At 36.4% G+C, this 21,809-nt stretch overlaps 3 protein-coding genes across 4 annotated transcripts; 2 read left to right on the top strand and 1 right to left on the bottom strand.

Moving 5' to 3' along the window:
- The first annotated feature begins 223 nt into the window (after nucleotides 1-223).
- Nucleotides 224-8,910, top strand: LOC110895669 (CSC1-like protein At1g69450). Of its 2 annotated transcripts, none has more exons than XM_022142995.2 (11): nucleotides 224-561; nucleotides 2,015-2,354; nucleotides 2,432-2,587; nucleotides 2,674-2,737; nucleotides 3,365-3,574; nucleotides 3,680-3,805; nucleotides 4,349-4,647; nucleotides 5,582-5,858; nucleotides 6,370-6,642; nucleotides 7,461-7,694; nucleotides 8,565-8,910. In XM_022142995.2, exons 2-11 carry the CDS (start codon nucleotides 2,068-2,070, stop codon nucleotides 8,730-8,732), a joined length of 2,094 nt encoding a protein of 697 aa, XP_021998687.1. In that variant the 5' UTR covers nucleotides 224-561; nucleotides 2,015-2,067; the 3' UTR covers nucleotides 8,733-8,910. The 2 variants fall into 2 exon arrangements, with proteins under 2 accessions (XP_021998687.1, XP_035836324.1); XM_035980431.1 differs by having other exon boundaries at nucleotides 268-561; nucleotides 1,925-2,354.
- Nucleotides 8,911-12,366: 3,456 nt separating this feature from the next.
- LOC110897023 lies at nucleotides 12,367-13,586 on the bottom strand. Its single transcript, XM_022143970.2, has one exon. It carries the CDS (start codon nucleotides 13,486-13,488, stop codon nucleotides 12,505-12,507), a length of 984 nt encoding a protein of 327 aa, XP_021999662.1. The 5' UTR covers nucleotides 13,489-13,586; the 3' UTR covers nucleotides 12,367-12,504.
- A 5,667-nt stretch (nucleotides 13,587-19,253) lies between these two features.
- Nucleotides 19,254-20,498, top strand: LOC110895670. The gene has a single exon (XM_022142996.2). The coding sequence runs from the start codon at nucleotides 19,359-19,361 to the stop codon at nucleotides 20,340-20,342; it is 984 nt and encodes a 327-aa protein (XP_021998688.1). The 5' UTR covers nucleotides 19,254-19,358; the 3' UTR covers nucleotides 20,343-20,498.
- The last annotated feature ends 1,311 nt before the right edge of the window (nucleotides 20,499-21,809 follow it).

The following is a 21,809-nucleotide window of genomic DNA, read 5'->3' as shown; positions in this document are numbered from 1 at the left end:
CATAAAACTAAAAAAGATATTTTTACACTTTGTCGTAAAAATTAAGAAACGGCGGGTGCTATCTCCTCCCAAAAGGGTATATCCGCCCTTCGATCCAAATGAGTCGAGTCAAGCCAGAACTTACTTACAAGAAAAGATAAGCCGACATGAGGCATTTGAGCACTCCACGTAAAAAAAATAAAATAAATAAAAAATAAAAATCTTTCACCAAGTGTCATACCATGTCACGATCCAAAGGCCAATCAAGTCTTCTCTCTCTTTTTTATTTCATAAAAACACTTGTCCCAACATACCGGCGAGTTAGTTGAAATTTTCAAAACGCGTCGTACCTCCATTCCATACCTGACAGCAAGTCAACGAGCTGATTTCACCACCTACTTTTTTTCCGGCTTCCACCTCCGGCCGTGTTTTGGCCACGTATAATCCTCACCGGCGTCGCCGATCGGTCAACGGCAGGCGATTCAAAAGTCAAAAGGCACAGTATATACATAAATATCCGTATGTAGTTATTCCGTTCATGATGCAACAAACAAGCCTCGTTAGGTCTGAATGAGAACTTAGGTAAAGTTTGTTATTCATTAATCATGCTACTGCTACGTGTGGATGATTACTTGATTAGGTCTGCTAATTAAATACTGTCCTCATGTTTTACTCGATTGAATTAATCAATTCTCAATGATTGGATGTTAATTCTCTCTGTTTGTTATTAAATCGTTTTGTGATATTGTTGTTCGTGATTATATGGAAACTATGCGAGTTTAACAAGCATTCATAATTGTTTGTTAGGGCGGTTACTTGTGTGTCACGTAACTGTGATTTTGAAATTGTAATCTGTATCAATTGGATTTGTGAGGTTTTTTTTTTTTAAAGGAGATTTGTTAGCGCTACTGAAGCTGTTGATTTGGTTGTGTTATGATTTTGTAGTAAGTTGTTAGTCAACGCCACAAATACGCAGATTTCTTATTTCTTGTTTCAGTTTCACAGTGACAGTATGATTATATGATTTGAACTCCGGATGAACGGTCCTCATGTTTTGCTCGATTGAATTCAATTCTCAATGATTCGATGTTATTCAATCTGTTTGTTAGTGAATCCTTTGTGATATTGTTCTTCGTGATTATATGGAAAGTATGCGAGTTTAACAAGCATTCAGATGATACCGATTCGTTATTGTTTGTTAGGTCAGTTACTTGTGTCACTAGTAAGGGTGCAAACGAGCCGAGCCGAGCCCGAGCTCGAGCTCGATTAACTTATGAGAGCTCGGCTCGATTCGAGCTTTGTTTTCAAAGCTTGAGCTCGGCGCGTTTGTATTTTCTCAAGCTCGAGCTCGGCTCGTTTATTATCTATTAATTAGTATATTAAATAAAAATAATTTAAATAATAGACTTTTTAGGCTCGCGAGCTCGATATTGGGCTCGGGCTCGTTTACTAAATAAGCTTATTTTTAGGTTCAAGGTCGGCTTGTAAACAAGTTTAAATAAGCTTGGCTCGACTCGGCTCGTTTACACTAAGGCTCCATAAGGCTCGACGAGCCTAATGAGCTTCACATGCGAGGCTCGAGCTCGGGCTCGATAAACAAACGAGCTTTGTTTTGAGGCTCAAGCTAGGCTCGGGCTCGATAAGGCTCGGCTCGTTTCGAGCTTTTTCTCGAGCCGATCTTGAGTAGCTCGCGAGCCGCTCGGCTCGTTTGCACCCCTACTTGGGTGTCATGTATCTGTGATTGTACTGTTTGAGTCAAAGGCACTGAAGATTTATCTGGATTTGTGTGTTAGGGCTGTTGAAGCTGTTGATTTATTTGTGTTATGATTATGTAGTAAGTAAGTAGTTAGTCAACACCACAAATATGCAGATTTCATATTTCTTATTTCAGTTTCACAGTGACAGTATGCTTATATGTATTGAACTTGGAACGTCTTGTTTACAGAATTACAGTGTATTTATCAACTAATCTAGGATGATGTTGGTAGTAAATTGCATTCAAGCATCGTTATTTAAACTCCTAATCTCTATGCAGCTCTGCTGTTGGTTCTCACTAGTCTGATTTCTTCAACAAAATCGGACTACAAAATGATTCTCTCCGGTCTTCTTACGTCTGTAGCAATCAATTTTGCACTTTGTGTAATCTTCTTCACCTTGTATTCAATTTTGAGAAAACAACCTTCATTTTATAAAGTTTATGCTCCACGTATGCTTGCCGAAGGGATAGCCAGTGTCCGTAGACCAAGACAATTTCATTTGAGTAGGCTGTTACCCAACGCCGGTTGGATAAAAAACGCATGGCATCCTACCGAAGAACAACTACTGTCATATTCAGGACTTGATGCGGTGGTATTCATGCGAATAATCACCTTCAGGTGATTATGTGTTTAAAATGATTTCCTAATGTTTATTGCACGATAAGTGGTTTAATTTTGTTTTTTTTTTTTTTCAGTTTTAAAGTATTTACCATCGCGGGGTTTGTTGGAATCTTTATTCTGATTCCTGTGAACTGCTCGGGAAATCAGCTGCAAGATGTCGATTTTATAAACTTAACGAATAATACATTGGATGTATTTAGCATTTCGAATGTAAATAATGGATCAACAAGGTAACATGTGGTACCTTGATATCATAATATGCGTTCAGATATGTGTCTTTACTGAAACCTAACAGCTGAGTTGAATCTTCTTGCAGTTTATGGATACATTTAGGTGCTGTCTATTTTGTCACCATTATTGTTTGTTGTTTACTCTTTTCAGTAAGTTCTACTATTTCTATTATTTTAATGAGTAAAATGCCATTTTCATCCCTGAGGTTTGGCCAGTTTTACGACTTTTGTCCAAAGGTTTGTTTTCTACATTTGGATCCAAAAGGTTTAAAATCTTGCCATTTTCATCTGGCTTGTTAACTCCATCCATTTTTCTCCGTTAAGTCAGGGGTATTTTTGTCTTTTTTATTTCATAAGGGTATTTTGAATACTTGTACATTATGCTAAATGCTGGTACATAAAGTGAAAAAGACCGAATTGCCCTTTAAGTTAACAAAAAAGACAAAAATACCCCTGACTTAATGGAAAAAAATGGATGGAGTTAACGAGCCGGATGAAAATGGCACGATTTTAAACCTTTTAGATCCAAATGCGGAAAAACAGACCTTTGGACGAAAGTCGTAAAACTGGCCAAACCTTAGGGAAGAAAATGGCATTTTACTCCTTTTTAGTAATAATCATGTCATAAATTGGGTGTGATGCATCTGCACAATCATTCACAATGTAACTAGTTGATCTACCAAAAACATCTTTGATCGTGTTCTCTTTTTCAGTAAGAAAAAAAATTGTACTTTAGATGATTGATTGAGCTTAATGATCTTACTTGGAATCCTTCAGGAATACAAATACATATCTACAAAAAGGATTGATTATTTCTGTTCATCAAAACCTCAACCTGAACAGTTCACTATATTAGTTAGCAATATACCTGTTTCAAAGGGTAGCAATGTTGGCAACAGTGTTGAAAACTTTTTCACCGAAAATCACGCAGACACGTATCTATCTCATGTGGTGGTTCATCGAAAGAGCAAAGTTTGGACTGTCGCTGTAAGTTATATATATTTTCTTTTTTACATTTCTTTACATTTACCAAATTTTGTAAGTAAATAGATTGCTAGTAGTTTTTATTATTTTTCATATTAATATGTCCAGCATGCTTTGAAGAAACTCTACAAAAAGATTTTCAAAATAAAAAAGGCGCCAACTCAGCAACAGTTCACGCGTGATGGTTTTTTAGTTGACTCAAACGGGAAAGTGAAAAAGGACAAATCCAGAGAGGTAGATTCCAACTACAACTTTATATATATTTAACAAGTTCAAGTAATCAACATTTACTATTATTTCATAGGTTTATATATATTTAACAAGTTCAAGGACTTTAGAATGTCGAAAAATCAGTTAACGGACTTTTGTGCAAAACAAAAAAGTATGTTGGTTTTTTAGGTATTAGCCCTTCAATATATTGTAGAATAAACACCGTAAATCTATCCATAGTATAATATACAGTTAAGGCAACATAATACAGAAAAGTCAAAATATAAACTCTGCTATATATCAATACCTTGTTAGGATAGGTGATTAATACTAACATATTGGATTTGACATTTATACCCTTATACCACTTCAACTTTTCTCTTTACCTTTTTTGGTGAAAGGGCATAATAGTAAAAAATAACAATAGTTTGGTGGTGTAAATTACCTCCTATACAATAGTTTCCCTCTTCATGAATAATGCAAGCTTAGTTTTGTATATTTATTATAAAATCTCAATTATCCATTCATAATAATTATCTATTAATACTTACTTTATTGATAAGAAAGGAAGTCAGAGCTGCCTTCGTGTCATTTAAGTCCCGTTACGGTGCGGCAATCGCTCTTCACATGCTACAGTCAAACAATCCCACGCAGTGGCGAACAGAACAAGCACCTGAGCCACAGGATGTTTATTGGCCTTTTTTTTCTTCAACATTTATGAGAAGATGGATTTCAAGACTAGTGGTCATTGTATCGTGTGTTATACTTACAGTTTTATTCCTTATTCCGGTTTTTATAGTTCAAGGACTTACAAATCTTGCGCAGTTGGAAACTTACTTTCCTGCCCTCAAAGGTATCCTTACCATGTAAGTAGTTTCTGCAAACTATAACATCTTTTCATAACTTTATATGAAACATTGGCCGGTCAAGCGGGTTGGGTAACAGGTCAAAACGGGTTCGAGTCCAAACGAGTGATTTTGGTTCAAATCGGGTTGGGCTGAGCTGACCCTTTATAAGGTTTTGTCCAAAATTTAATATAGAGTAAAATACCATTTTGGTCCCTGAGGTTTGGCCCGTTTTGCGACTTTCATACAAAGGTTTGTTTTGCCGCATTTGGATCCAAAAGGTTTGAAATCTTACCATTTTCATCCAGCTTGTTAATTCCATCCATTTTCTCCGTTAAGTCAGGGGTATTTTCATCTTTTTACCTGTATTATTTTTGTTTTTATTTAGTAAGGGTATTTCAAATGCTTGTACATATAGTGTAAAGACCGAATTGCCCTTTAAGTTAACAAAAAAGACGAAAGTACCCCTGAATCAATGGAGAAAACTGGATGGATTTAACCAACTGGATGAAAATGGCAAGATTTCAAACCTTTTCGATCCGGATGCAGAAAAACAAACCTTTGTACGAAAGTCGCAAAACTGACCAAACCTCAGGGACGAAAATGGCATTTTACTGTTTAATATATCTTATAAATAGTTTGTGTAAATAAGATTCCAGAGATCATATTATTTCACGGACAATATAATTTTCCGTACAAATGGATTCGGAGGTTTTTTGCATTAAAAATAAAAAATACCCTTTAGGCGACTTTCAACCCATTAGAGATTTTACATATTGCAAACCTGTTACAGAAAATATTTATTTTCTAATACATTAAGAGATGCTGAAGTCAACAAGTTTTGTGTTCCTGGTGACATGTAATATGTATTTAAATATAAATAAGTACTATAAACTTGTCTATGAGTTAAATAATTTTAAGCTCATATCAGCGGAAATGTTTTGTAATGTTGCAGGTCTATTGTAAGTCAAGTAATCACGGGGTACCTTCCGAATTTGATTCTTCAGATGTCATTAAAGATAGTTCCTCCAATTATGAAAATATTATCCTCTCAACAAGGATATATTTGTAATAGTGATATTGAAAGGAGTGCTTGTCACAAAGTAATTTGGTTTACCGTGTGGAACGTGTTTTTCGCCAATGTTTTATCTGCATCGGCTGTCAATCTGGTATTCATAATTCTTGAGTTCAAGGAGATTCCTGACAAGCTTGCTATCTCTGTCCCCGCTCAGGTATAACGACTTTTCTAATTCTTAAATATTCCAGTTGACTAATGGAGGTGGCAAAATGGACCGGATGCGTAAGGGTTCAAACTAGGTTCAGGTCAAAAATGTAAATTTTGATACGGGCCAGGTTGTGTTGACCCAAAATAGCTTTTTTTCCAAAGTTATTACCCTCAGTTTTATAAAATAATTCGAGTCAAATATACTTACAAAAGATTTGTAAATTTATTGACAATCTATATTTTCTACAAGTTGATTTAGAAGGCTTTATGGATTAAAAATACACTTTGGGCAACATTTGACCCGTTTTCCTTTGAGTTTTTGTTTTTCTTTTTTCCTGTTTAGACCCCACCTAACCCATTTATTTTGTGTCTTGTCAAGAATTGCCACCCCTAGTTCTAGAGTTGTAAGAAGCCAGGACCAACCTGGTTTTTTTTTTTTTTTTTTTTTCTAGTACTTTTTTTTTTTAATTTTGTGACTTGTGAACATACCTTTAAAAGTTTTGAAACTGGTTTTGCAGGCATCATTTTTCATTGCATACGTGGTGACATTAGGATGGACGAGCACTTCGTCAGAACTCTTTCGTGTGATTCCATTCATAGGAACCTTAATAAGTAAACCTTTTTCAAGAAACTCAGATAATGTCACAGTTCCATCTTTTCCGTATCATAAAGACATTCCAAAGGTTCTCTTTTTTGGACTTCTAGGATTTACGTATTTTTTCCTCGCTCCTCTCATCATTCCCTTTCTCTTGGTTTACTTTTCTCTAGCATACATCATCTACCGAAACCAGGTTTGTTTAAATTCTCTAGTCTTAGTTTTCCGTGAAATATGGTGGCGTTTGGTTTGCACTCGAGAATCCATATGGGTATGTGGCGTAGAGCGAAAACACAAAAGATAAACGTAGTGAAACGTTGATATATTACTTAGAGTAAAATACATGGATGGTCCTTGTGGTTAACTAAAATTTTGGATCTGGTCCCTAGCTTTTCAAAAGTACACGGGTGGTCCCTGTGGTTTGCACTTTGTATTTCCCTAGCTTTTTCCAAAAGTACACGAATGGTCCCTGTGGTTTGCACTTTGTAATGCATTTAGTCCCCAACCAACAAATCTAAAGGTATTAGTAGGTCCAAGTTAGGGACTAAATGCATTACAAAGTGCAAACCACAGGGACCATCCGTGTACTTTTGGAAAGCTAGGGACCAAATCCAAAATTTTGGTAAACTGTAGGGATCATTCATGTACTTTACTCTATTACTTAATACTTAAACCATTACATGAAGGCTCTATTTATAGAGAATTCTAAATTTGGCAGGTATTGTCGACTTTTCGAATTTGCAACTGTCACATATTTAAGACATAAGTTAATGCATAAACTGCGATCACTGATTTACGCGTTTTACACTAAAAAATTATACTGTCAAACCAAACGCCACCTAAGACACTTTCTACAAATTGAAAGATCTTTTGTTTGTGTTTTTGCAATTCTATCTTTCACATTAGTCAATGAATAGCATAATGTATCCACACTTATAAAATATCTGCTTATTGTTTTTGGATTACAATGTATTAATGTATTATTGCCATGATAAATGCAACGTTATTATGCAGCTATTATACGTCTATGCGCCAAAGTATGAATCTGGTGGGAAGTTTTGGCCCGTTGTTCACGATTCCACTATTTTCTCTCTTGTTTTGATGCAATTCATAGCATTTGGAATATTTAAAATGAAGAAGCTTCCTTATGCAACATCTGTCACTTTCCCTCTTCCGGTCATCACTCTTCTCTTCAATGAATACTGTCGAAAACGCTTTTTACCCATTTTTATGGCTTATTCAACCGAGGTATGTTGTTGTTGTTCATGTTACATGTATATTGTCTAGATACTGTGAATTTACAAATAATAGAGGTGGCAATTTGAGGACGTATACTTATTAGCGGGCTCTGATTGAGGTTATGTTTATCTCTGATGGGTAACGTTAGGTAAAAATAAAACGGGTCAAAAGTCTCCCAAAGAGTATTTTAATGCATAAAACTTCATAATTAATTTTAATAAGTGTAAAGTACATAGATGGTCCTTGTGGTTTACCAAAATTTTGGATTTGGTCCCTAGCTGTCCAAAAGTACATGGATGGTCCCGCTGGTTTGCACTTTTTAACGCATTTAGTCCCCAACTTTGCCAAAAGTCACATGGATGGTCCCTGTGGTTTGCATTTTGTAATACATTTAGTCCCTAACTTGGACATGCTGAAACCTTTAGATTTGTTGGCTAGGGACTAAATGCGTTACAAAGTGCAAACCACTAGGACCACCAGTGGACTTTCTAAAAGCTAGGGACCAAATCCAAAATTTTGGTAAACCACATGGACCATCCATTATTTTTTTTTTCTCTATTGAAGGTATACAAGAGGATTGTATACATTAATATAAAGTACACTTTGGGCGACTTCTGACCCGTTCAACTTGTTTCCTTTCTAGCTATATAGTTTGACTTTACTCATTTGGCCCGTTAGTGAACAGTGACTAAGACACAACTCAAATCTAATCATTCCTACCTAAACGGATTGAAATCGCAACCTCTAGCCCCTACTATAAGTTTCTCATTGTTAAAGGATGTTTTTTGGGATTGCTTATTTCACTCACAAACAGTTTTAATAAGCAATCCCAAACACCCCCTAAATCCCGTAACCTAATGTTCCTTTTTATAAATGTAGACTTTACGAAAGAAAGACAGAGAAGATCAAACTCTACCAGAAATGCCTCGTTTATTGAGGCAAGTTAGTGAAGCCTACCAGGACCCCGCATTAGTTCCCCTGTCGTATTCATCAAGTCATAATAGTCTTCGTGAACCGCTTATCCCTGTCGCTGAAGTTCGAGGCTAAAACATTCATATTAGTTTTTAAGTCATTGTAAAGAAGCATTAAGTGAATTTTGTGTGCATAGAATAGATTCACATGTAACTGATGCTTGATTTTTTTTTTTTTTTTGAACCACAGTAGATACTGGATTTGTAATTTATATTCTAGCTTCTTATGTTGATTGTATTGAGTATTTACACTACTGACTTCGCGTCCGATTAAGTTTCCAAAAACATGTTTTATGTCGAATTCTAGAATGTGTAGGCCATGCGGGTTGAGACTAATGTTTGACGTGAACAGTGTGGATATTAATGGGGGCGTATGGAGGGGGGGGGGGGGGATATGATAATCTCAATCATACAAGTGTTTAATGTCATAGATTTGTCTCCATAGGTCTATTCGCACACTCACACCAGCGGAACCGTGACTTCTTAGTTGTAGACTTGTAGTGTGATCATAAGGTTCTCTTATTTACTAACTACAACTAATCCAATTCATCATTTAAACAAAAAAGAATTTGACTTTCATATAAACAAAATGGACAAATTCTTGTGTCCGGGGAGTCAGTGGACCATGTTGACCCTCCCTTGGCTCTATTGTCACACCCCAACCGATGGCGGAATCATCGGGGCGCGGCACTGAGCGAAACAGATTGTCCAGAAGTTTCCATAACAACTATTCATACAATTCAGTTAAAGATACGTCCCATACCGTATCCCAAAAAGACAAACGTATTATTACAGATAACAACCAAACAAGTAATTATGTTCCGACAACTCAGATTCAGTATTATTACAGCAATTGTTTATCTGCTTCTAGACCCCTATTCTGTTGACTCCCTGGCTGTAATGCCAGTGAACAAGATCTACAGACAACTATGCCCCAGGAGCTTGTTCAGGGCCGACAGCTATTTGTTGGGGGCTTCTAGAAACTTATTCTAGCCTCGCTTTCCTAGCAAGAAAGCATCCTAATTACCTGTCACATACGTTAAAATAAAGTCAATACATAAAATGTAAAGGTGAGCATACAAGTTTGATAATAACATATAGAGTTTGAATAGTTTACGCATAACCAGCACGTACACAGAGGAAAACGAAGCATGTTAATTATCGACATGGATCTATCGATACCAATGACTGCGGGTTGACCGACCGAGACGGTTCGCAATACATGATTACCACCGTAATCCATGCAAGTAATTGTCCTTAACAACCCCCGTGTGAACGGGTGCTGAGTCCAAACTATAGTACTACGTCGTTAAGGCAGGTAGACAACATTCCACGTGTAAACACAATCAACAAGCATTCATTAAGTCACGTAATACATGCACATTGGTTAGCGTTCAAATAGTTTGAGTAGTGTGATTGATTGTGGTTTGATATAGGCAACGTATGTAACACCCAAAAGTGCTAAAAGTAAAAAGGGATCGAGTATACTCACAGTGATTGATTATGGATTGAAGGGAGCGCTGAGAGTAAGATTAGCCTGAATAGATCGATAGCATAACGATAAGTAACGCGGAAATGCAAACAAGTGAAAATGGATCGAATAGGCTGGTCGATCGAACGGCAGGTTCGATCGAACGGGCTGTTCGGTCGGCTGGTCTGTCCGGTTGAACAGTCCTGTTCGATCGGCCAGTAGGCTCGATCGGCTGGGCCATTCGAGTGGATTGTTTTTTCCTCTAGTGTGTTTGTGTTCGGGGATTTGAACTTTCGAAGTTTTCGTTGCAGTATTTGAGAACACTGAAGTGTTCTTACCTTTCAAGTCGATCGATCGAACGGTTCGTTCTATCGGCCAGCTCACTCGATCGGCTAGGAACTTCAGAGATAGTTCTCAGCTGAATGTCACTCGATCGGACGGCATGTTCGATCGGGTAACCCTCCATACTACGAACGAATTGTAAAATCGATCAAGTGTTGAAGCATAGTATCTCATGATCCGAACAGTAATGTTCACCAATCGAGTGACATATTCGATCGAACACTACTTCGTCAATACTATACCTCAGAAGGTTTGAAAAGTGAGACGCCATGTGCTAGCCGATCGGCTGGCCCGGTCGATCGGCTGGCATGTCCGATCGGCTGGGCTGTTTGAACAGCCTAGCCGTTCGGCCAGCAAGTCTGACCTGGTCGGCCTTTCGTCTAACACTTGGCTGTTTGTTTATTTCTCATTTTATCGAGGTAGTTTGATAACGAGTTGAACTATGATTTCCTTCGTTCTTACTTGCTTCTCCGGCTCGGACAGGAATCACCCAAGTCCGTCCGTTGAGCGGTTCAGAACGTCGGTTTAGAGTTTAACCCATTGTCGGTGAACCTCATAGATAGAACCCGAATCTTGAACCATCCAACTATTGGAATGATCGGTGGGTTGGTTCAAGCTCCGTTTCTACCGGTTTAAAGGCATTGAGCGTAAAAGAGTTGAAAGAAAGTTGGGATTCCTTCTTTCAATCCTTCACAACATGTGGATGTTTAGATCTTTGATAGATCTTAATTTGTTTATGTGGAAATCGGTTAGATTCAAGCTATTCATGGTTGAATGAGGCCAAAACATGATGTTCTTGAAGAACACCATGATGACATCACCCAAGAACACTTAGATCTTGGTGATTTCACGGTTAGAATCCAAGTTTTGAAAGATAGAAAGGTGTAGAATCAAGTAATGATCAAAATCGTACAAGAATTAGAGTGAGAACTTACCCGGATTGAGAGAAATCTGAGAAAAAGTGAAGAAGAAGGTTGGTTCGGTCAGAGCTTTCCAGAAATAGAAAGTGTGACAATGACAGCCCTATTTATAGGCTTCCAAAAGAGGAAAGTGGCAGCCGATCGGCCAGGAGCTCTGATCGGATGGGCCGCTCGATCGGCTAGGAACATGCTAGCCGATCGGCTGGCTTGTTCGATCCGGATGCTTCTGTTCGATCCGCGACCCACTTGGAGTATTTCGCGACGATTTTTTGATGTTTCGATTTCGATGGATAGAGTTCCTAGTCAAATTACTTTCAGTCCTAATCACTATATCTAGCATACAATCTTGTATAAGTCATGTTTCGATGTCGGTTTCGATTGAGTTCGATTGTTGTTCGAGTTTCGATTTGATTTTCGATTGATTTGCTTGAATACCACACCAACATAAAGTAAACACGCACAAGTAACACATAAGGCACACACACACGTATAACAATACCAAAATTCGCATAATTCGAGTCTCGAGTTCGATGTTTGTTAGATCGGTTTGATTACTGATTAGTTAACTTTATCGCATTGTTACTTCCTATCATTCACAGTCGTAGATCGGGTCGTATTGATTGAACATTCGATTACTTCGATTCTTTTGATTACAGCATTTACTCCACAGAATACAACTAAAACATAAAATAGACTATCTACAGTCAAAGAAAGTCAAAGTTGACTTGGACTTTGACTTTGACATTCAAAAACACAGGGTGTTACATCTATCTTGTGTACTCTCTATAAAGGTAGTTTATACCGGTTCTTTTATGTATAGAACCTAGACATGTGTAGATTTTGCCTGCATGTGTAGGTAAATGTAAAAAAAAAAAAAAAACATATGAACAAATTAGTTTGATGATTAAGTGCATAGCATTTTGATATGTAAGAAGTACAAATAATTAAAAATATACACAAATAAACCACTGATATAATAAACTAAATAAATTTGTTTGTTCTTTTTGTTCTCTGAATAGTTAGTGTTTTGTTATCAACCTCTTCAATTGTTGCAACTTGACGATGGTTATTGTCCCGACGAAGCAAGAAAAACAAACTACACTTCTAAAATGCGTTTACATTCCACACTCGACGGCTTCTAAACTACACGACTTGCAACTAAAGAAGAAAACCGTACTCATCATAAAATCGATAAGCACCACAAAGCTATACACGAGCACCAAGACGGGCCGTTCCCATACCCTCGAAGTCCCATCTCCATAACTTAAATTTTTCACCCGATGCTCAAACAATCCTTTAACGATCGCCATTCCAATCGTCGATCCAACAAATATAACCAAACCAACTTGAGTCTGACCCTTAATTAGCACTCTAGACCTCATCAACGCTTGAGCCCCCGAAACATCTTCCCACACCGAAATCACCATACAAAGATCACAAATAATAAGGGTGTGAGCGAAAACCACCAAAAACAACAATCCAGTTACAACAACAATGCACACGATTGCATTGTGCGAAAACCCGATAGCATAAAGCAATCCAACGACACAGATTAACACGATCACAAACAAAGTGAGAAACCCAACGATCAACGCACAAACCAACATATAAGTTGAAACAACTCGCCTCCAAACGGTTCTAACAATAACAAAGAATTTCGACGAAACAAACTTCTTTCGCGAATAACTACATTCAACAGAGTACACAACAGCAGCTTTTGAGATCAACAACAAAGTGCAATACAAAGGGAAAGAAACCAACGTGGAGATCACAAGTTCTGATACTTTCTGACAAGATTGTTTCACAAATGGCATTGATGGAAGCCCGCATGATTTGGTTATAAACAGGAGTGTTTTAGTGGTTGTTTTTACGATAGATTGATCGATGAACAGATTCGATAAATGTATAGCTGAAACAGGGTAGATTAGAATTGTGATAATAGAAATGAATGTAGCTGGATTAGAGATTAAAATTCTGATAGTTTCTTTCAGGATTTGTAACGAACTAATGGGTCGAAACGATTGATTTGATCGAAGAATGTTGTCGAAAACAGGGGTTTGGGTTTTTTGTTTATTTGGTGTGATATCTAGTGATTCCATGGTGTTATTGCATAGTGATTGAGTTAACTGAATATGGGTTTGGATTGAAAAGATGGGTTTATGGTGATTTTAGTGTGATATGTGTATGTATATGTATGTTTACATTACACAAGAATGTAATGTGATGATGATAAGAAGGTGAAAAGGTGGTGAGTGATTTGGGGAAATGAAAAAGGAGGGAATGGATGATTTCATGGGAGAAGCCGAGAAGATATAGAGAACTGCCTTTAATTTTTATCCGAGAAATATGACGAATTTTTAGAAAATTATTTTTTTTTCTAATTTTCAACATAGCAATTTAATCAAAACAAAGCCATGGGTTGCCGCTCCTTGGACCCTACTCCCAGGGCGTTGCCCCTTTGAACCCCCATTTAAGACTCTGCCCAAACACTTGGAATTATAAAAACTCGAACAAACGTGCACTCCCGCACCTCTTAACTTGCTTTATGTATATTATAATTCCGCTTGATCACCAAATTAATCCCGATTACACTAAAATATCTAACACTGAATTCGAGTTTTGCTTGTTTTAAACCTTATGTCTAAGACACTAGTTCGGCTCGTTAAACGTTTTAAGATTGAGCTCGATTCAAGATTGGCTAGTCTATTAGTACTAAATATTTAAGTATTTTTTTATATATGGGTGTAATTATATTATACTATGATAATTATATATAACAAAACATATACTATGTATTTAGTTATTTTTACCCTAACTTTATATACAATAATATCTATTATGTAGTTTAATATTATTTATTTAAATAATAGGTTCCTTTAGTCTTGCAACTTTAGCTAGACATGATATGTAAAGCTCGTATGCTTATTTAAGCTTGGCTTGATTCGTGTTTTTAGCCTTTTAGCAAGTTAAATTGATAAGAAAAATTCTAAAAGCTTCATACCAAACATTAAGATAATTTTGTTTCAAATTAAATTGATAAGAAAAATTCTATAAAAGCAAACGGAAATTACAATTGTTTATAGAAAGTTTTTAGGTATTTCTAAAAATATACGAATGCACGCCAAGAATGTAATTCTTGAAATATTGATTGAAAGGAGTGTAGCTTTAATTTAACCCTCAATTTATTGCCTTTTAAGGCACTTATTATTCGAGATTCACATGTTACAATTTTTCTAAGAATCTCAAATGTGTCATGACAAAGTTTGGTTACTTTGCGAATTGAAAGTTTTTACATGTTATTCTATTGGTCTAATTTGTAATGATTATTTTTTAATCATATTTATAAACTTTTATTAATGGAAATTGAATTGGATTGGATAATGAATGTTAGATTAGATTAACACTTGCAAAACAATTAAAAATCAATCTTATCTTTTTAGAATCGGACACGTATCATAGTTATATACACTTTTTGAATCATTTGCCTAAATCTTCAAGTTAATGTAAATTTTAAGTAATTTCTTCAACTTAAAATTATCCTTATCATTAATAATTATATTATAATTATAATTATAAATCTATTAATTTTAAGACTTTGTGAACAGTATCATGTGTCACGAGTCACATCTTGATTGGCTCATTTTTTGCCCTTTTTTGTTAGTGTATATATATACATGTTTGGGATATATCATACATGTGCATCTGGTAGTAAAGTGGGTCTTTGTTTGTAATAAAACTTCACCACACAGGTTCGAACCATTGCCAGCTTTTTTTGCTCCGCGTTTTCTTCTTTGAATAAACAATGAATTGAACGGCCACGCGTCAATTTCTCCCAGCCCTATCCCCACACCATGCCACGACATGAAAGTGACATTAAACCCCCATTGCCATATCATCTGCAGTTCCGCACGCGTCAATTTTGAAGAGATGGATGCCGGCAGTAGAACAGGCCGCCAGACGATGGTGGTTTGTAAGGGTTTCGCAACGTCGCAATCGATCCTCATGAAAGCCTACCTAGGCTGTTTAATTGCTGATTTGAAACACTATTGCTTTCACCCAGGTTAGCGAACCTTTTTTCCTACGGTTCTGTTGTCTGAGAATTTAATTCTTCTTCTCCTGCAATTATATGTATGAACCCTAACTTTTTAAGCATTGATAAAGCCCATCTTTTAATTTTGGTCTCGAGTTTGCACAAACCTCTCAGGTTTCTCTTTGTTTAAGGTTTCTTGAATCTTTTATATTAAGAACATAAGAACAAAAGATTTTCTTGAAATTTGGAAAATTCGACGATTGGCTTCACTACTGGAAATCTGCCTAAAGAGAATGACAACAGAAAGAATAATATCAATTAAAGAATTAGTTTGCTTCCATTATCATTCATATTTAAATACATATTCAGATTTACTAAATTCTTAATTGCATAATCAATGTTTTGTTTAGAGAAGTCAAAATACAAAGGAACTTTGAGTGTGATTTATTTGAACCTTCGACTGATGTTGTTTACACGTTTTAATATAATGTAAGTTTTGATTCTCAGATCCGGGTATGGTCAATCGGGTGAAAACCAGTTGTAGCAATTACCAACTCGGTATTTGAACCAGATTTTTAAAGGAGAAATCATGAATTGTCTGCACCCGGGGACCTAAAAACTATTGGGCGAAACATGGTACGAATCATTACATTACTATCAAGTGAAATGAGGATTTTACCCTTTAGCCAGAAAGCAGAAGCCTTTTTTGGGTAAAAAGATTGTGCTTTGCTTTTGATAAGGGATTCTGTTTGGTTGTGAAACATGTACTTTTTTCATCTTCTTAGTTGTGGATTGTATGCAAGTGTTTTGCTGCATTGTTAATATTGTGGTTGGGTTGTTATCTGATTAATATAATTACCTTCTTTGATTGTTTAGTAGCCCAGGCGGTCGCGGTTGAGGGTTTCAAAGACGAGAACAAGGAATCCGACACGTTCTGTTGGTCAAAGCAACAAAAGGGGTGTCCACGGTTTGGTTCTTATGGCATTGAGTGGCTGTAGGCGGCTGACCTGCATTCACCCCTATGTTTTCTTTTGCTTAAGTTGTATAAGATTATGTTATGAATGTAACCAGTCCGAAAACTGATTTGCACTCGCGCAACGCGCGAGGATCAAAATAACTAGTTAAATTAATATGACTTTGAAATTTTCTCCCTGTCATATTTATCTTGATTTTTTAGCTTTACTTTTAGGCCTTCCTGTCCTTTCTTCCAAATAAAATTATTAAGAAACTAATCAATTCACAAATTGAGCAAACAACGGAACTTCTTCGTGTTTGTTCATTTAATTTTAAACAAACAAATGAACAAGTACAAGCATTTTAAATAATAAATTTTAGTATTCGTATACGTTAGTTAAAAAAAATAAACATGTTCGTGATCATCTACATGCATTCTTAATATTCCGAACAAACACAAACAAATACTGAAAAGAAAGCACCCATATATCTATGGTCATCATATCCTAGAAAACTTAAATTCACAAAAATAAATAAAAATAAAATTACACGTCTCCTTGACTCTAAAACACAATTTTTTTCCTATACTCATACTTTTCATGCCGTTTACTTTTCATTTCAAATTCATTAACAATATATTTTTATTTTCAACTAGTATCTATACTTATTTTAATACGATCATGGTATAGTAACATTCATTTTGTGTTATTATGTACATAAAGTTTTTTTACCACCAGAATAACTTTATCAGTAGTGATTTTACGTACGTGTAATCGTTATAGACTTATAGTTGTTTATTTATTTTGTTGATATGATAATAAAACTGAAATTTAAATTGAATAGCGAGACATACTTATTTTAAATTAGTTGTAAATGGAAACATAAACATTATTTTAAATATAACTTTAATGAAAAAAGAATCTAAAACTAAACCACTAAATATAAAGAAAAGTAAAAAAAATAAAAAATAAAGTCCAGAAAAAATAAACCAAGAAAGAAACAAATGGACCAATAGGATGAAATCGCTATTCACACAACTTGGTAATTGTAATTTACCTCAAAACGTAGACCAACTGAAAACGTACATAAAAATAAGCACGAAACGTATTATATTTGACCCAATTGCCCTTCTAGTTCACATAATTACATATATAATGACCGAATTGCCCTTGTAGTTCACATAATTACATATATAATGATCGAATTGCCCTTCTCGTTAACAGAAAAAATGGATAAAGTTAACCCAGTGGACTAAAATGGCAACGGTGAAACCTTTTTGGACTCACAGGGGAAAAATGAAACATTTGGACTAAACTGGCAAAACGGCTCAAACCACAGGAACTAAAATGTAGGGCTGACAATTTTACACGAATACACGACACGAACCTACACGAAATTAACAGGTATCGTGTATGGCCTTAACATGTATCGTGTACCAAAGAGGTAGACACTAGATTACCTGTGAATTTTCGTGTATAAACAGGTTAAATACCTGTTTACCTGTTAATACCCGCTAGTATACGATAAAAATTTAAATTAAATAAAACTCATAAGCCATGTGCGTGTGGGTTCCTTAATTCCTTTCTATTTTAATTACTCATTCAATTAAAAAAAATCCTAAACTCCCTCTGTAACTCTCAGATAGCATGTCGTGTTAACAGGTATTAACAGGTAGTTTTCGTGTATAACAGTCGAACAGTCGTGTTAACAGGTATTAATAGGTAATTTTCATGTATATCGTGTCGTGTTCGTGTTTGAAAAAAGGACACGATAAGTTATCGTGTCGTGTTCGTGTATGCGATTTCGTGTATCGTGTCTTATCGTGTACGGGTATACACGATATGCGAGCCCTGCTAAAATGTCATTTAACTCTATCATATAATATAATTTATTGGTGTTGAAGTTGAAAACATCTACCGAAACAAACATGTAGATATTTTGACACGATTTTACAATACTAAGATAAATTTTTTAATTCTCTAATTCTCAGATGATGTGATCTACTTAAATAACTTTACTAACCCGCAACCAAAAACCACTGTTTGATATTAAAATCCTTAACAATAAACATTACAAGAAAATAATTACTAAAAATTAGGGGTGTAAATGAGCAGAGCTGAGCCTGAGCTCAACTAGGCTCGCGCTCGACTCGTCATGTTTTTAAACCAAAGCTCGAACCCGGCTTAAGTTATTTTGAAAACAACCTCATACGAGCTAAAACCTAGGCCCGAGCTCACTTCAACATTGCGAGCCAAAGTTTGGCTCATCACCTCATACGCGTTTTGTATTCCAGGCTCGAGCTCGGACTCGATAACTAAACGAGCTTTATTTTAGACTCGGGCTCGGACTCGTTAAAGCTCGGCTCGTTTGAGCTTTTAACTGAGACGATCACGAGTAGTTCTCGAACCTCTGTGCTTGTTTCCACCTCTACTAAATATTTAGACAAAATTACAAAAATAGCCAAGAAAAAAGTTGACTTACCAAAATAGCCACCTTAAGCGTACTTGGAGCAGGACATCACTGATTACGAGAGAGCTTATGCGTCTGCAAGGCTCATTCATGTGTCCGCCAATGTAGAAGTGACACGTGTCTCCATGACATCATGTGTCCCATGCGTCCGTGACTCATCCCATGCGTCCGTAACTCATCCCATACCTCCCATTTTCGTACTTGCTGCTTAATCCATACACGCATCCATATAAAAGAATGGTAGACGCATAAGATGTGGGATGCCCCTCTCCAAGGACGCATAAGGTGACCATTTTGGTAAGTTAACCTTTTTCTTGGTTATTTTCGTAATTTTCTCAAATATTTATATTTTATACCCAATTGTATTATATAATTTTTTAATTAAAATAACATTTTATACTCAATCAACGACCTTGACACAAAAGACACTTTTAACCCTAAACGGATAACCATTCCACCAACACCAAACCCCACCGCCGATCAAACCTCTCTCCGTCGTCTCCACCACCGTAAACAATGACACCAGCCCACACATTAAACCTCATCGGCGTCCTCTCGGAGTCAAAACGCATCATCAACACCCACTCCCGCCACTTCCTCGCCCTATCCCTCCTCTTCCTCCTCCCACTATCATGCGCCATCGTAAGCTACCCCACCCTCTATCCCCCCACCCCCCAACACGACGTCGTTTCCACCCAATTCCACCACCCCTTCACCTCCCCACAAACCCTAATCTTCCCCCTCATATACACCCTCACCACTTACCTTATATCACTCTGTGCCCTCGCCACAATCACCTACAGCACGTTCCACGGGTTCTACGGTAGACCCGTGAAACTCTTCCCCACAATCAAATCATTATTATCCTCATTCTTCCCACTCGTTTCAACCGCACTCGCAGGTAAGTTTCTATTGTGTCTTATATCCCTCAGTTTCCTCATGTTTGTTTTTGTTATTGTAACCTTGATACAAAGCCTAGTGTTCGTATTCGTTATCGACTACAATTCAAACTCATTCATATGGTTTATTGCGGTTATCGGGCTCGCTTTGTTTATGGCCACGTTATATTTCCAAATAATTTGGGGGTTAGCGCCTGTGATTGCGGTTACGGAGTCGAAATGGGGGTTCGAGCCGCTATGGCGGAGCGCGTATTTAATTAACGGGATGAGGTCGGTTTCGTTGTCGTTGATGTTGGTTTTTGGCAGTTTGATTGGGGTTTGGGTGTGGATGGGGGTGAGGAGTGTGTCGGGGTTTACGATCGTTGAGGATTGGAGGAGTTGGGAGTTTGTTTTGCAGACGGTTGTTTGTTCGGGGCTTTTAGGGTTTCTCGTGTTGTTGTTGTTGCATTATATTGCGGCGAATACTGTGTTGTATATGTATTGTAAGGCATTGCATGGTGAGTTGGCGATGGAGATTGCTGAGGAGTTTGCGAGGGAGTATGTTTGTCTTCCGTTTGATGATGATAAGGTGCCTCATATTGTTACGGTTGTCTCGGGTTGATGTTTGAGGTAATTAATTGTCTTGATTTGTGTACAATATTTAGTTTGTTGGGATTCTGTGTGTATAAATAACCCGAATGTTGTATAATAGATATGGCGATAAACGATCTTTGAATATATGTTAAGTTATTAATACAAATCTTTACATTCAAAGTGATTGTTCTGCTTGGCTGTTCTTTATCATATGAACATAGCATAATGGTGTGACTGAAATACCAAATGCATCTTGGTGACATGTTCTGTTCGACACACAATTTCAAATTAAACTTTGTCACCGTAGGGATCCATCATAACTCGTAAGTTGAGAACGTCTGCCTTAATTGAACCTTAATAATTTTGTGGTCATTGTTGATAGAACATTAGCAGCCTACAAGGGCATATATATCTTATCAAAACACGACAGATACAAACACATAGTAAAGTGCTTAGTTGGGATATTTTCTACCGAGTTCTCTTTGGTGAAATCTTGCAATACGTCTAAGTATGGTTGTGCTGCCCAGGTTGAATTATATCACTATATTATTAAGGCCATAGCATCATATATACATTCTTAATGTAGCATATATTGAGGACATAAATTGGCCATCAACAACATAAAAAGGTAACATTTTTAGAACTTAGCTATATTGATAAGGTTTAAATCTAATAATATATTGTTTCAAACTTACCATGAGAAGAATTATGTTATTTAACAACCATGAGAAACATCATATCTCCCAACAATCAGGGTCGTTCCAACGTTTTTGAAGACCCTAAGCGAACTACGAAGTGAGAGCCTTAATTTCACCCATATCCTCCACTCCTCCCGTCGCCATGGGTGATTACGATTACTTTTTTCTTCTAGTGATAGCCGATGGTCAAGAAATTGAAAGCAGGTTGTGATGGGAAGTGGGAAAGATAATTGCGGCTGTATTTTAGGGGCTTTAGGCCGCTGAATAATGATGATTAGGCAGATGGTTGTTGTGTTGTAATAGCTGGAAATTAATACGAAATGAGCTTTGAAACTGAGCCTTTTTTTTGCTAAAAATATTTACTTTGGGCTCCTTGAATAAAAACTAGTTAAGTTTAGAAATAACGTATTTATTTGGGCCTAATACATATACTATATATAAAAACTTTCTAAAAACTTGAAGGCCCTTAATTTTTTGATGGCTTCAAACCCGTGCCTAAGTTGGCAAGCCTATGAAGCCGGTCATGCCAACAATAAATACTAAGCGAGCATAATAATAGTTGATTTACATATATTTATTTAATCATTGATGGTAGAGAAACATGAATAATGTCGTACTCTGTGATGGAATGTTAGTTTTGTTATCTTTATTTAACCTTTTTGTGTAATTTATAGAACTACTAAAGGTAAGGTAAATTTTGCTCTATTGTCTTTGGACTTTTGTCAAACTTATATATTTATTAAGCATCATAGATAAAATAAATAGTTCCATACATGACATATAGTGTATGATGTTGT

This window comes from Helianthus annuus, chromosome 12 (genome assembly GCF_002127325.2).
Source record: "Helianthus annuus cultivar XRQ/B chromosome 12, HanXRQr2.0-SUNRISE, whole genome shotgun sequence".
NCBI classification, from domain to species: domain Eukaryota; kingdom Viridiplantae; phylum Streptophyta; class Magnoliopsida; order Asterales; family Asteraceae; genus Helianthus; species Helianthus annuus.
The sequence above is the reverse complement of the archived record's forward strand: the minus strand, read 5'-3'. Positions and strand labels throughout refer to the sequence as shown.